The 15,958-nt window shown below is 27.4% G+C and overlaps 2 protein-coding genes across 3 annotated transcripts in view; both read right to left on the reverse strand.

The window, feature by feature from the left end:
• Nucleotides 1-2,887: 2,887 nt before the first annotated feature.
• LOC110612544 (protein EMBRYO DEFECTIVE 1674) lies at nt 2,888-6,466 on the reverse strand. Its single transcript, XM_043956312.1, has 4 exons — nt 6,112-6,466; nt 5,941-6,014; nt 4,299-4,443; nt 2,888-3,837 (listed from the first exon to the last, which is right to left on the reverse strand). Exons 1-4 carry the CDS (start codon nt 6,208-6,210, stop codon nt 3,121-3,123), a joined length of 1,035 nt encoding a protein of 344 aa, XP_043812247.1. The 5' UTR covers nt 6,211-6,466; the 3' UTR covers nt 2,888-3,120.
• Nucleotides 6,467-10,823: 4,357 nt separating this feature from the next.
• The window catches only part of LOC110613894 (PTI1-like tyrosine-protein kinase 1), a 7,493-nt gene continuing 2,358 nt past the window's right edge, over nt 10,824-15,958 (reverse strand). For both annotated transcript variants that reach the window (XM_021755292.2, XM_021755291.2), the window contains 6 exons: nt 13,756-14,015; nt 13,499-13,625; nt 13,137-13,410; nt 11,583-11,715; nt 11,390-11,476; nt 10,824-11,296 (listed from right to left, as the gene is read on the reverse strand). In XM_021755292.2, coding sequence (XP_021610984.1) covers nt 11,165-11,296; nt 11,390-11,476; nt 11,583-11,715; nt 13,137-13,410; nt 13,499-13,625; nt 13,756-14,015 — 1,013 coding nt within the window. In that variant the 3' untranslated portion in view covers nt 10,824-11,164. The remainder of the gene's footprint in view (nt 11,297-11,389; nt 11,477-11,582; nt 11,716-13,136; nt 13,411-13,498; nt 13,626-13,755; nt 14,016-15,958) is intronic.

The following is a 15,958-nucleotide window of genomic DNA, read 5'->3' on the forward strand; positions in this document are numbered from 1 at the left end:
CCTACAAGATGACACCTGTTGAGTTGAAAGAACTAAAGGAGCAGTTGCAAGAGTTGGAAGATAAGGGTTTCATTCGACCTAGTACCTCACCTTGGGATGCTCTAGTATTATTTGTGAAAAAGAATAATGGATCCCTGAGGTTTTGTACTAACTACAGACAATTGAACAAAATCACTACTAAGAATAAGCATCTTTTACCTAGGATTGATGAGCTATTTGATTAGCTAGTAGGAGCTGGTTCTTTCTCGAAGATAAATTCGAGATCTAAGTATCATCAGTTGAGAATCAGACAAGAAGACATGCTTAAGATAGCTTTCAGGACCATATATGGGTATTATGAGTTTATAGTAATATCGTTCAGACTGACCAATGCCCCTGCAGCATTCATGAATCTCATGAATAGAGTTTTTAGATAGTTTCTAGATCACTTTATTATTGTCTTTATTAACGATATCTTAGTATATTTTAGGAATGCAGAGGAGCATGTCAATCATTTGAGGAGAGTGTTGCAAACCTTAGGAAAATATAGGTTGTATGCTAAGTTTTCTAAGTGTAAGTTCTGGTTAAGAAGTATATCTTTTTTGGAGTATATAGTATCAGAAAATAGAATCAAGGTAGACCTTGAGAAAGTAGAAGCGGTAACTAACTGGTCTAGACCAACTATAGTAATAGAGATAAAAAACTTTTTAGATTTGGCAACAGGGACGGATCCACATTGGCGTCCAGGGGGCCATGGGCTCTCCTGAAAATTTTCAAATTATGTAAGAGTATTTATGTTGTTTTACATATAGTAGAAAAATTACTATTAAATCCCTATATATTTAAAAAAAATTATTAGTTAGTTTTTATTCCAAAATTACTCCATTAAAATATTTTGTAGTTTATAAAATTAAATTCTTTATTTTTTTTATCAAATAAATCCTTATCTGCCTTTAATATTTAGTTCATTTAATTTAGTTGTTAATTTTATTTTGCCCCTCTCATTCTCCATTTATTCCAATAAAAAAAAAATTTTATTTTTCATTTTTAAAATTTCAACTTCAATACATAAATTTTTTTCAAATTATCCATTCATTGCATAATCTAATTTTATAGGCTATTTTTATTATTAAAAAATAATCATTTTCACTTAATTAGTTTTTAATCTATTTATATAATTGAAATTATTTGTTAAATTATTTAAATATAGAAAAATAAATTTTAAATTTTTATAAATAAAAGTATTTATGAGTAATGTTTTATAAATGAATTAGTTTGGTGAACTATTTAAATTTAAAAAATATAAATTTAATAGATAATAGATTAGATAATTTAAATTTAAAAATACTTAAATATAAATAAGTATTGTTTTATAGATAATATGTTAAATTATTTAAATTGAAAAAAAATAAAATGAAAATATTATTTTTATAATTAATGGGTTAGATAATTTTATTTTAAAAAAATAAATTTTATAATAAATATTATATTAAATTGTTATGTTACTATAATAGTATTTTTTTTTTATGGATTTGCGATCACAACCACAGTGAAAACTGTTTTTTTTTATAATAAATATTATTAAAAATTAATTTCATAATAGAATGAGAAATGAGTATTCATGGGTGGATTGTTAACAAAACTATAATTGTAAACATAAAAAATAAATTGGTTATTAATATATTTTAATTAATAAAAATAGATAAATTTTAATTTAATTATAATATTTTATTAATTTTTATAAACTTTTAAATATATATTTATTTTATATAATTTGTTTTATGTGTTTTTTCATTGACTATTCATTAAAATCGGTCTCTTGAATAAAATTTTTGTATCCATCACTATTTGGCAAATTACTATAGGAGACTCATTTAAAATTCCTTCAAAATAGTTGCTCTTATAATTAGATTGACATGTAAAAATTAAAAGTTTGTTTGGTCAAATCAGTGCGCAGAGAGTTTTCAAAGTATTAAAAGAGATGATATAATGATATGATTTTATAGTGTTTAGTTTTCAAAGTGTTAAAAAGGATGATATAATGAGGATTCTATAGTGTTTTGTGATACATTCCGAGTAAAATTAGGTTATACGTTGATACAGAATAATAGGATAATAACTTATGCTTGTCATTATATCTAGTGTTTTGTGATACATTCCGAGTAAAATTAGGTTGTACGTTGATACAGAATAATAGGGTAATAACTTATGCTTGTAGACAGAAGAAGTATAAATTAAATTAATCTATACACAATTTGAAAATAACAATTGTGATATTTGCACTCAAGATGTATTGGCATTACTTATAGCTTTGGATTCTTGGACATTTCACCGCTAGCTTTGGATTCTTGGACATTTCACCGCTTCCTTATAGCTGCTGGTTCTTTTCCTATGAAGCCTGTGGTGAATTCAGCATAGAAGCTAAGTGCCAGAAGCTGATGGGTTGGGTTCAAAGGTGCAAACAAAGAGAGAGTAAATCTATTAAAAGGCCATCAAACTCTTTGTTTTTTTTTTGTCATCAACCATTTTGTATTCACAACTTATTAGTCCACAACTTATTAGTCCACTTAGTTTGAATTCATGTTGGACAAATCTTGTAAATCTCTTTCTAAAATTTTAAAAAGTATTTCATATTTAGATTCAAACTCGAAACAATTAGTTAAAAAATAAAAGTATTTATCATCTGTCTCATCTTTTGAGGTATATATAACAAAAAAAAAAAAAAAAGCAAAAACAAAAGATCATGGAAGAGAGAGAGAGTTGGAACAATCTTGGTATACAACCTCCTCCTACAAATAAAGAATTGCTTATCAACAAGTAATCCTTGTGGATGTATTGGCAGAATCCCCTTGTCTAAGAACCCTTAGCTTAATTCAATTAAGCAAAGAGAAGGGTTTTGGATTGGGGGTGGGGTGGGGAAAGGTTTCTCATTGTTAAACCGATATTATAAAATTCAAGTTATTTTTTATACAATCGACTCCGACAAAAGTTTAAACTCGAGACCTTTCAGCTTTGAAAACGAATCCAGTATCAATGAGTTAAAAGCCCATATATAATTTTGATACTGGCATTAGACTTTTACATGAAAACAAATCCCTTAGACTTGGTCATCTCTTCTATTTTTGACTTTTGGGCAATCAATTATTCGTACCAGTACTTCTTCAGTCTATCAGACCTTCTGAAATCAGTATCTTTCTCATCCTGTCTAGATGACACATATATGGAACCCGCTTGCATTGCACATACAACTCCTGCAGATTGGCTGTCTTTGGCTGCTGATGTTGAAAGCTGGGCACTACTTTCACCCTCAATGAAAAAGTTTAATGGAAGATTCTTTCCCAGTTTGTTTCTAGAATTTCTAAAGTTGGCAGGAGAACTCAATGGGACATCCTCTTCTCCCTTGCTTTTAAGATTCCTTGATCTCGACATACTTCTTGTGACAACACCTTTACATCGGTTGAATTTGGTTACCGTATCTTTTGCTTCCAAGGTTCTGTCATCGTCATCTCTCTGCATCTGATCAGTCTTCAACTTCTTATGCTTCCTCGGCGTTTCTTCCATTTCAGAGCTTGCAGTCACACTTGGACCTTCGTTTGCCGAGTTTGAATTGCCTGTCACTGGAGCATGTTGGGATGCATTGTCCCTGAGTTTTCCCATGACATCACAAAACAGGTTTTCAGAATCTTCAGGAAGGCACATAACATGATCACGTAGCCTTGTTGCTGGAAGATTATCCAAAGTAAATGGCAGGAAAGTATATGCATCAATGCATGACTGTTTAGAAGATTCTTCGCCACAGCATTGAGAAACGCAGTCCTCCCAGCAATATGGAAACCCAAGCTGGAAACTATTGCAAACCTGTTGAGAACAACAATTTAATTGTAACTTGATCTAAAAAGATAAAGAGAGTACAAGAGGGGAAGGAAAAAGGAAGGGGGGGTTCAGCAGGGTTGTTTGGGGGGTCCAGCTGGTAGAACTCTTAACCATTGGACCTGAATGACACAAGGCGGCCAGCAATTATAAATTTTTTCTATCTTCGAGGGAAGCAATTGTATTTCTCATCTCAGAATCAGGACACCACTATAAAGAATGTATCTGGTTCTAGCTAATGTTGATTCTTGACGTAAACTGTAGACCTTCTCAAGTAAAGAATTACCAATCAATAAGAAAACAGGTGACTTGTTCCTTCATCATTATTCCTCAAATCCATTATTTTGAGCGTTACTTGCAAGATGACACAGACAAACTATATGAAGCTGAGGCAAAGATATTACTTAAAAACAAAAGAAGAAAGAAAACAAACAAAAGGGAATACATACCATAAATGAAAAGCCATTTTGATGTGATTGAGACCTATTTATCAAGCCACTTATTTTAATTGTGACGCCATCCAAGGTCTCTAGAGTGGTGGCATCCAGTCTCCTGGATATTCGAGCAGAGGTAAAGACTCTTGCACCTAACCTCCTGTGCTATGAGAGCCAATAATAGAACAAACAATAAATTTCTTTACAGTCATGAAGAATTACTACTAACATATTGAAGAGGCTGCAAATAGCAGAGCTAATGTCAAAATATGATCTGAAGATGCAGAGATAACATTTAGAAGGATGCATATGTAGTCTGGGTTGCAAACAATGTACGACCAACACAAAAAATACAATCAAGAACAGGGATAGATCACAAATCTAGAATGTATGAACTTACCCACAAAGGGAACCAAATTGACCTCTTGTAAACATATAAGTTGTTCATTTTTCTCTCACTGAATTAATAACATGGTCAGATTTATGTGTTACAGTTTGAGGGTCATTGTTCAAAAAGATTTAAAACACTAGATAAAAGGAATAAGGATAAGACCATAGATCAAAAGGGCTCATAAGCATCAGCACTCCCGGAATTTTCAAGTCATAGATTAAAAAACTGTTTGGTTCAAATAAACAAAAATGTAGAATTCATTTAGAGAGAACTCTAGCCAGAATTCATTTGTAAATAAATTCTCTTTTTAGTATAATACAAATTCCAAAGTAGAAATCAACTGAATTTCATATGTTTCGTGTTTGCTTGTTTAGCATAGTTTTATAATTAAAATTCATTTATATTTATTTTCTAAAATATCCTCAATAACAAAAAATCCTAACTTCATAAAACACTAAGTTGGACTAAACTAATTATTTATAAGAATCAACTTATTTCCATCTTTAACATATTCTTAATATAATAAGTTCTTTTTTTTTGGCAAGGAATTAGCTTATTTTAATTATGCACATATTATGTTTAATATCTACTTTTAAATATTTTATTTATCATTGTGAGAGAAAGATAGGAGAAAAAGAGGGGAAAAGAGAGAGAGTCTGTAAGAGGAAGTCATGGACATTTGGTCTAAAAAATAATGTCTTGATTTTATACAATTCATTACAATTTTCATTTATTTTTTAAATAGAATTGATTTTAACTACATTCAATTTTATAGGATCTACAAAATTAAATATATATAATTCAATAGTATGGAATTCAATTAAATTTCACAAAATCGATAGAATCCATTTGAATCAATCACACTGTAAAGGTAAGTATGCATTAGGGCAAGGGAGGGTTAAACAAAGGTAATGACTGATGAGTAAGTTACTGACCCTTGATCATAAAGGAGTGAGTTGAAGGAGGCAGGGTAAGTAACCATTTCCAAACACACAAGCTTTAAAATATATATATATATATATATATAGCACTCTTTATCCTTTCCCCTTCTTACCTTGCTTACCCTTCCTTTATTTACCTTCCCCTCATTCATATAAACAGAGTGTGAAAGAAAAGGAAAAGACAAAAGAATAATAAATATGAACCATGAACAAGCAAAATGTGAATTCTACAAGAGGCCTCACTGCTTTCTGGGTCTCACGAAATCAAATTTGCAATTAATTTTGAAAAGAGAAGCAGTTGAAAGAGGTAGAAAGAAAATCTTACTCCCTTGAAGCAAACCCAGCAACAGCAATCCCTTTGTCTTCCGACTTAACCAGCCACCAATCGTGCAATAACACCTACCCACAATCAAAAACCATAACAAATTATTAGTATCTATCTCCTTCGGTAACAGCCGAACAAAGAGAGGGAAAAAAAAAAAAAAGAGGTTTTTACAGATTTGCAAGAAGCAGGAATGATGGCTTTACGATCAGAATAAGAGAGGGGAGAAAATGTGGGTTTTGGGTTCCTCCAGAGGTTCGTTCTCTCCGTCATTTTGGCAACACCGGTGAGGAATTCTCGACCTTTTTTCTGTGGGGTTTGTGGCGGTGATGAAGGAATGAGGAAGTTGAGGAATCAGATGATGAAGCAGAACGGCTGCAGAAGTAGCAGCGGCTGTATAGCGTAGATTTGGGTCGGAATTTGGAATCTTGGAATTGGCCGAGTGGGGTTAGCGAGCATAGTGAATCGAATGAGCAAGCAGAAAATGAAACCTCTTCTCCCCTAAATTTTAGGACAATGTCTTCCTGCCGCTTTTACTCAAAATTTTCTATTTAGAGCAAATTAGCACGTTTTTAATTTAAAAAAAAATAACTTAAAATAATACATTTTCCATTATTAATAATACCCCTCCCTCTAAAAATTAAATTTAAATTTAAAAAATATAATTAATTTATACTATATATATATAAGTAAAAAAAATAGAATTAACCATAATACCCTTAAAATTTTAAATTATTTACAATAATATTTAATTATTTAGATGGTGGATAATTTTATTTAAAATTTAATTTTTAAAATAGATTATAATTTTATTTTTCATATTAATTTTAATTATTTAAAGAAAATTTTAAAAAGATATATGAGATATAATAAAATTAAAATTTTTAAAATAAAAATATAAATTAAATGATAACTTTATATATATATATAGATTATTTAATATTATGCTATAACATGATTATTATAAAATTATATTGTATAATAAAATTAATATAAATAAATTTTTAAATATTTGAAAGTTAAATTTTTTAAAATATATATGAAAACGATTTACTTATTAATAATTAAAAAATAAAAAAAATGAATTATTATTTTATAAAAATATTCTCGTCCAAATGAATTAACTATAAAATAATGAATTAGTTATATAATCTTTTAAAATTATCCAAAATGATTATATATTTTAAATTTATTTTTATAATATTTTATTTAATAACTAACGAAAATGTTTTTATTTATTTAATATTATATTTATTTTTTTAGAAAAATATAGAATAATAAATTAATTATCATCTATTTTAATAATTGAAATAATTATTAATAATTTTATTAGAATTGTTAATAATTTTACTAATAAAAGTTAAAATAATACTACAACTAATTGATAATTATTATAAAACATATTGAATAATAGTTCTCTCTTGTTTTTATATTATTATTATTATTATTCTATAAATTATAAACATCATATAACATATGAAAATATAATGTTAAGTAAAAATAATAAATTTTATTAATTAAGAAAATAATTATTGTAACAAACAAGAATAAATAAATAAATTTACCAAATAAATTTAAATGTTATTTAATAAATTAAATTAAATTTATTGATAAATTTTATTATTTTGATTATTTTTATAATTAGTTAAAAATATCTCAAAGTTTAGTGTATATATATAATAAAATTAAATATTTAAATTATTAGTTGTTAAAACAACACATTCATATATTAAATAATGCAAAAAGAACTTTAGAATAATATTTTTTTTTTGAAATTGATAAAAAGAAATTATTGGATGAGTTGATAATTTAAGAAATATTTCACTTAAACAATTTTAATTTTTTATTTAAAAAATTTAAATTTTAAAATTTATATCAATATCCATACTGGATGAAGGGAAAATATTAGATCGCCTAAAATCCTTTTAAATTTTTAATTATTTAAAATAGTATTTAATTTTTAAAATATTTGATAATTTTATTATTTAAAATTTAATTTTTAAAATAAATGATAATTTTATAATTTGAAATAATTTTCTAATTAGTTAAAAACATTATAAAGGATATATAAAATATAATAAGATTAAAATTTTTAAATAATGATATAAATTAGATAGTAATTTTATTATTTAAAGTAATTTTAAATTTTACTGAGAAAATCTAAAAAAATATCTAAAATTAAATTTTAAAATAAGAATTATTAAAATATAACGTATTTAAATATTAAATAAATATTAGAAAGATTATTAAATAATCATTATATATTTTTAAGCGCAAAATAAAAATAAAAAAATTTAAATTTAATTAATTGAGATTAAAATACTAATGAAATAAAAAATTTAAATAATGAATTATATTATTAAAATAGATTATTTATAATTTTATTTAAATTTCAAATGGATAATGTTTTTATTTATTAGATAATTTTTATAGTTCAGTAATTGATATTTTAATATTATTAGAGTTTATTTTTTTTAGTAATATTTAAAATTGATTTTCTTGATTATTATATTAACCATTAAATTTTAAATTATTATTCTATTGGTAAGTTTATAATTAATTTAATTTACTAATATTTTATTATTTTTATTAGTATTATAAAATGGTTATATGAAAATAATTAATAATAATTTATTATAATAAAATATTAAATTTAATAAAATAAATTATAAAATATAAAAATAATATTAATGATTTATATTAATTAGTTTTAAATTTAGAAGAACTAAATTACTTATTATATAATAATAATAAGTTATTGAATTCGAATAAATTTTAACATTTAAAATTTTCAATTATAAATAATATTAAGTAATCTACATCTATTTAATTATTTATAAATATATAATTAAATATAAATTTTAAAATAAATATCAAATTAATTTAAATTTAATAAAATTTAAATTTTATATATTTAAATTTATAAGTGGATAATGATTTTATAATTGAATTTAAATTTTAAAGCTATAATGATTTTATTATTTAAATTAATTTACCAGTAATAAAAATTTAATTTTTAATAAATACTAAAAAATAAATATAGTATAAAATTATTGAAATAATACATTTAAATATTAAATATAAAAGTGATAATATAAAATTATTATATATAATAAATATAATGAGTTTAAAAATATAAAACTTTCATCGAATAATATTAGTATAATTATAAAAAGACTCATTGAATAAAAAAATTTAAACGTTTACCGCATCCTACATTTGTATTTTAATATTAAAATTTTAAATAATAAAATTAATTATTTCAATTTTAACTATTTATCTCAATTAATTTTAACTAAAAAATTTATAATTAATATGTCATGTCATATAAATTTATTTTTCAAAATATCTATTGAATAAAAAAAATTCAAATCTTTAAATTAATTTATATTTATATCTAAACTTTTTGACAAATTAATGAATTAAAAAATTTTGTTGATTTATATTTATATCTAAAATTTTAAATTTTAGATAATAAAATTATAATTTTTTTTAATTTATCACGGTTACAACTAGATACGAAATTAAATATAAAAAAATTATTGTCAAATTATAATATAATTTCTAAAATTTTATATTAATAAATATACTGTTTTTTATTTAAATTTTATATTAAAATATATTTATTTTATATTTATTATATATAATATTAAATAAATATTTATTATAAATAAGTTTTCACTATATAAAATATCACATATAAATATTATATATTAAAATATTTTATTGACTCATTATTATTATGTATATAATTTTAATATATGAAAAATATAATTATATTAATAATATTAAATAAAATAAAATATTACATATTTTAATATATAATGCCATCTCATTTATAATTTTTATAAAAACTTAAATATATCAACCACATCTCTTTTAAATTATTTAAAATATTTAATTAAATTTATAAATATATGTAAGAATTAAATTCTTTATAATTAATTTTATCGAATTTATCTTTTATTTACTAGCAACATTCAAAATATTCATAAAAAAATTTCTATAATTATTATATAGAATTTCATCCTAAATAGCATTAATATAGTCTGTGATATTAGGTGGGTTGAGCCGAGTTGTCATATGGGAAATTGTGTTATTGAATTAAATTGGATTCGCCGAAATATTTTGTATTATTATTATTATTATTTTTTTTTTGTCAATTGATGTTGAGGCCTTGAATTTGGATTTGGCTTTGAGCTTGAGAATGGTAAAACTCACTGCAAACTTAAAAATTTTACTAAAAGATTCTACGAACTATATTGTTAAACTAAATTATGATTTATTTTAAATAATTAATATTATAACAAAACAAACATTATTTTATCATGCTATGATTTATTTTATTAAAAAAATTAAAAAAATTGTAAAATGATGCAAGATATCAATTTTTTTTAAGATATGAAAATTTTTAAATTAAATAAGAAAATGGTTGAAAAGAAATTAATTGAATTAATTCTCATAAAATTATTAATTTTAAATATATTTTAAATTATTAATAATATATTAATTAATAAATAAAAGTATTAAAAAAATACTAATTTACTGTATCACACCATTGACAAATTAAACTACACTATAGATCTTAAAGTATGAATGAATAAAACTATATAATAACTGTTTTTTACATTTTCCCCTTAAAAATACCAACACAATTCGAAGATTAAAGGCATTGAAATAAAATGAGAATTTTTTTTTTCATTTTTCTTCTTGTGTCCGAAAATTAAAGTATTTTATTCTCTTTAAATTAAAAAGACAATAAAAAAATCATTTCCCCTCTCTTTTCTCCCTATGTGAAAATTCCATTATATTTTTCCTCGTATCCAAACAGAGGTTTAAGCGCCAATATCTGTCAACTCGAAGCAAAGGCAAAAAGCATAGACAAATTAAGCATAATGGTATGAATAGCAGTATAAATAAATATCATAAACATTTCAGTGAGAACAAAGCATCCATTGAAACCAAACAAATAGTAGTAAACAACCCAATCCCGACATAATTTATGACTTGAAAATGGAAAAGAAGAAGAAAAAGGAATCAGCATTTAACACAAAAGATATCAGTGATGTTAAAACAGCCCAACCTACGCATCCCAATCCCACTTCCATGTTACTAACAATAATAAAAAAAAAAAAGAAAAAAGAAAAAATTATATTCAGAAGAATCCGCAAGCAAACTCTGCACATGCTGTAGATTTTCCAACTAATGGTAAAGTTTTTTGTTTGCTTTAGCTCTCTGCAGGAGGAGGAGGAGCAGCAGCTGGGGCCTTCAAAAGCGGTTGGAGTGCCTTAACAACTATGCTCATATTTGGCCTGAACTCAGCTTCATATTGCACACACAATGCAGCCACAGCTGCAAGCTGCAATAAGCCAAACAATCAGAGTCAGAAATCCATCAACATGCCAAGCATACAGAGAAATATTACTTCCTTGTGTGCACCTAGAGATCATACCTTGGCCACTCCTTTTGGAGGATACTCTCCCTTCAGCTTTGGATCAACGCATTGCTTAACTTTGTCTTCACTTAGTCTTGGAGTAGCCTAACCAAAAAACCCAAAAAGACGTGTCAGACTCTATCCAACACAACATGGAGAGATTAAAGGAAGAGAGATAACGGTATTGAAAAGAACAAGGCAGAAAACTCACCCAAGTGACGAGACTCTGCTGTCCTCGTGGCATCGTATGATCAACAGGTTTCCTCCCAGTCAAAAGTTCCAGAAGAACCACTCCGAAGCTATAAACATCACTCTTCTGTGTCAATTGCCCAGTCATTGCATACCTGTGGTGAAACCATAAATCAAACATCAGTCATATTGCTCCACAATAATAACACCTAATTGAATGAGGGAAACACTAATAATCTGAAAAGGAAATAGAAGATATGAATAAGTTCACAATTACAAATTACAATATATAGAGGTGCATGTACTGAAGAAAACAGACAAAGCATTTATGCAACACTCATTTGCCATAAAAGGAAACAAATAAAACCAGATAAAGGGGAAAAAGGGATACAATGAGGAAGTAATTGCAAAAAGGTGCACATTTAGAAAACAACATAAGATCCAATGAGTAGAATCCAGTAGGCATAAAAGGAAAAATCTGCACACTTCTGGTTTGGTAGCAGAGGAAAAATGTTATCCAACAATGATTCACCACCGTTGAATTCTTAAATTTAACAATATGACATTTTTCTTTCTTACAACACATTAAAAGGAAAATTGAAGAACTGCTTCAATCAGGTCCCAAAAAAATAAGTAAATAAACAAGTGGATTTCAGACAAACATCACCACCAAATAAAGGCTGAGGAAAATGACCAAAGACTTGACAATTAAAAAACAACCTAAAAATCAACGCCATAGCGAATAGGTGTTGAATAAGTCCAACACAAGCACATCAAATGCCATAAAAGCAGAATCATTCCCACTCATTTCATTTCATAGTCTCTTCATTTACTCAGCATTGCTTTTTTATTATTGTGAAAATGTATCTTCAAACAACAATTTCATACAGATAACAATATCATGGCAATGGCACCAACTCACTAAAGCAAACAAGAGGAAATAAGGTATTAATGATTACTTTCAGGATTACACTTAAAATTTGGCGCACTCCACCCTCAAGGACTAGACACACATGCCACTTACGTTCAAAACTCATATTGAATTTATGACTAGCATTTCAAGAAATATACATACGATTACTATTTTCATGATTACTTTACTTTCTATAGCTATCCTGAACTCTAAGGTAATAATTAGGTTTATAAATTTGTGTAGAATTATAAATTCAACAATATAGGCACACAAAACCATATATGCCTGTCTAAAATTCTGGGCAGTTCCCATGTCCAAGCATGACTTCAAACCAAAGTTGTGTTTTGATTAAAAATATTAAGTTACTGATGCACCTTATCTCAATTAAGTTGACGATACAATCTATCTTGCCTATGCAGTTAGAAGGCAACAGAATCACTTCATGAGAAACCATCTTTAATACTAAATTTCCACCACAGTGCTTTTTCTTGATATTTTGCACCACATACTAACCAGTTGGCAATAACATTATATGAGTACAACTTCACATACACAAAATAACTTCAAACAAAATAACTGCCACACATGATCACGCATGTAAAAAAATAATTCTTAATAGTGCTAATGATCAAATAAACCGAACAGGTGTTTCAGAAGCATTACTCTGGAGCATGATAACCAAAGGTGCCCAAAACACGAGTAGAATGAAGGCGAGCAGCCATATCAGGAGCCTGATTTGAAAGGTTAAAATCTGCAATCTTTGCTTTGAAGTCCTCAAATAGAAGCACATTGCTTGATCTGATATCTCTGTGTATTATAGGAGGTTGTACTTTCTCATGCAAGTATTCCAACCCCCTTGCTGCATCAACTGCAATTCTCACACGCTGCATCCAGTCAAGCGTGGGACCTGGTTGAGCCCCTTGAACTCCCTTTCTACCTATCATTGCAAATATAAGGACACCAATCATTTTCTCTTTCAAGGAATATTTGCTGTTAAATGAGAATTACACAAGACAGGCTCACACCATGTAATATGTCATGGAGAGATCCCATTGTTGCAAACTCATAAGTAAGCACTCGAATATTTCCATCCACACAGTAACCCAGCAACTCAACAACATGTTCATGCTTCAGTCTTGAAACCATGGAAACCTGAAATCAAAGAATATATATAATCAGACATCCTAAGAGAGTGGGAAAAATCATTTAATATTATTAAATTGAATCATAATAATGAATCAACAATTTGCTATGCCCTGTTTTCCCCAAATTGCTGGCATACCTGAGTTAAAAATTCAACATTTGACTCTTGCTCAGATGCAACATCAAGTTTTTTTACCGCCACAGCTTTCCCATTATCCAAGTTAGCATAATAGACTCTTCCGTATGATCCTTCACCTATTAATGCCTTTGAACCAAAATTGTCAGTCTTCTCTTTCAATTCATCTAAAGACAATGCAGGCACATCAATTGGAGGTGCTTCCTTCTGTACTTCAGCTCTGACTGGGGCTGAAACCTTTGAGCCCTTCATAGGGTTGTTCCCTAATATTTAAAAATAAAAAATAAAAAAAATAAAGAAAACAAAAAAAATTTGGAAAATTCAGAAAATCTATGATGCACAAATAAGATAAAATACCATCTACGATGTGTTCAATCATTTGCAAACACTATATCATGATGACGCCCTCGTTCACATTATTTATTTTGAAGACAACCAATAAATTATACTAATTGCTTGCTTTCACTTCTTTAAGAAAAAGGAAAAACACACACATGCACACAACCCTCAATATCCAGAATATTATCCAATAGAATTGGTATTAACCAACAAGCAACCTAATAACTAATTCGGTAGCACATCCATCAGAAAATTCATTTAATTTGTGTACTGCAAGGATACCTATTCTAATTTGTAAAATAAAATTCACAACAGGAACTCTGTAAGCCAAAATGTTGCAAGTTAGAAATACTTGCAATGCAATGGCGCCAGACAACCCCATTTGGAAGAATCCTTGTGCCAGAATTCAATTAGATGTTATAAGTAGAATTCAATTCAAATGATTATAAAATAAAACTAGTATTTGGAATAAATGTTAAAACAGTAGAACTCCATTGAATTTGTTTGGAATAGTCTTAAAGTAAAATGAATACATTTATCCTTTTCAATTTGATCATCATTAACAAATAAAAAATAAAACCTATACATTCAACAACGGTGATGCAGAGTTTTCCAGGAAACATATATATACACACACACACATATATATAGGAGTAACATTTTAATTTTTTCCTGACTTGAGGTTCCTAATTAGTGCTGGTCTAGGATTTTCTTATTCCTAATCCTAGTAGAAGTAGGATTAACATTTCTACTGTATAAACACAAGTTCTCTAGGTAATGCACTTATCATAAAGAGTTTTATGCTACAATTTAGTATTTCATCATCATCTTTTATTGCCAAACGCGTTTTACATGTTCTCTACTCCTCAAGGCTCAAGCATTAAGATACTCAAAGAAGTTAAATTCTAGACATGCTAATTGGATTAAGTTTTTTAATGAGTACTCCTTTGTTCTTAAGCATCATTTTGGTGTTGAAAACAAAGCAATTGATGCACTTAGCCGTAAGCTACTATGCTTCATGTGATGAGTACACATGTGGTTAGAAACAAGGAAATTGGGAATTGGTTCTTCCTATTCCTGAGTTTGCCTATATTAATTTTGTTAACCGTTCAACAAGTAAAAGCCCCTTTGAGATAGTTCATGGTTATTCTTCTCATACTCCAATTGCCATTTGTTCCTCTTCCTCCTGATATTCACATTTCACAACCAGCTGAATCTCCCACGACTTGCATGCTAATATTATGTGAAAGATTTCTTTAAGCAATGAAAGTCACAAATTTTGAACTTTTTATTCCTACAAGTTGGTGACTATATCATTGTTTGTATTCACCCTGAAAGACACCTTCAACATTCCTTAAAGAAAATTGCATGCTTGAGCCATTAGACCATTCTCCATTATGCAAGAACTTGGATCTAATGCATATTCACTTGACCTTCCCAAGCAATGAAAGTCACAAATTTTGAACTTTTTATTCCTACAAGTTGGTGACTATATCATTGTTTGTATTCACCCTGAAAGACACCTTCAACATTCCTTAAAGAAAATTGCATGCTTGAGCCATTAGACCATTCTCCATTATGCAAGAACTTGGATCTAATGCATATTCACTTGACCTTCCCAAGCATATGAATATTAGTCATGTTTTCATTGTGAAGGATTTGTCACCTTAGTGAGGCACTTTTGGGCCTCCTACATTGCCTTCTAGAGTTTCTATAGGTCAACATGTGCCAAAATCATCATCCCTTCCTCAACAAAAAAATTCAATAAAATTATGTTGGATGACGAGTTTGTTACTTATTTTCAAGATGGTTTCCATAGATTTCTTGTCAAGTCGCATGGCCATTTAGTGCTACTCGGATTAGTAAA

This window comes from Manihot esculenta, chromosome 4 (genome assembly GCF_001659605.2).
Source record: "Manihot esculenta cultivar AM560-2 chromosome 4, M.esculenta_v8, whole genome shotgun sequence".
In the NCBI taxonomy this organism is placed as follows: domain Eukaryota; kingdom Viridiplantae; phylum Streptophyta; class Magnoliopsida; order Malpighiales; family Euphorbiaceae; genus Manihot; species Manihot esculenta.

Bases quoted from the DNA above. Each gene is read 5' to 3' on its own strand.
- LOC110612544 (XM_043956312.1), bottom strand. From the start codon at position 6,210: ATGACGGAGAGAACGAACCTCTGGAGGAACCCAAAACCCACATTTTCT. The intron at 6,015-6,111 runs GTAAAAACCTCT...GATTGTGGGTAG, and splicing joins TTCCTGCTTCTTGCAAATCT to GTGTTATTGCACGATTGGTG. The intron at 4,444-5,940 runs GTAAGATTTTCT...CTCATAGCACAG, and splicing joins GCTGGGTTTGCTTCAAGGGA to GAGGTTAGGTGCAAGAGTCT.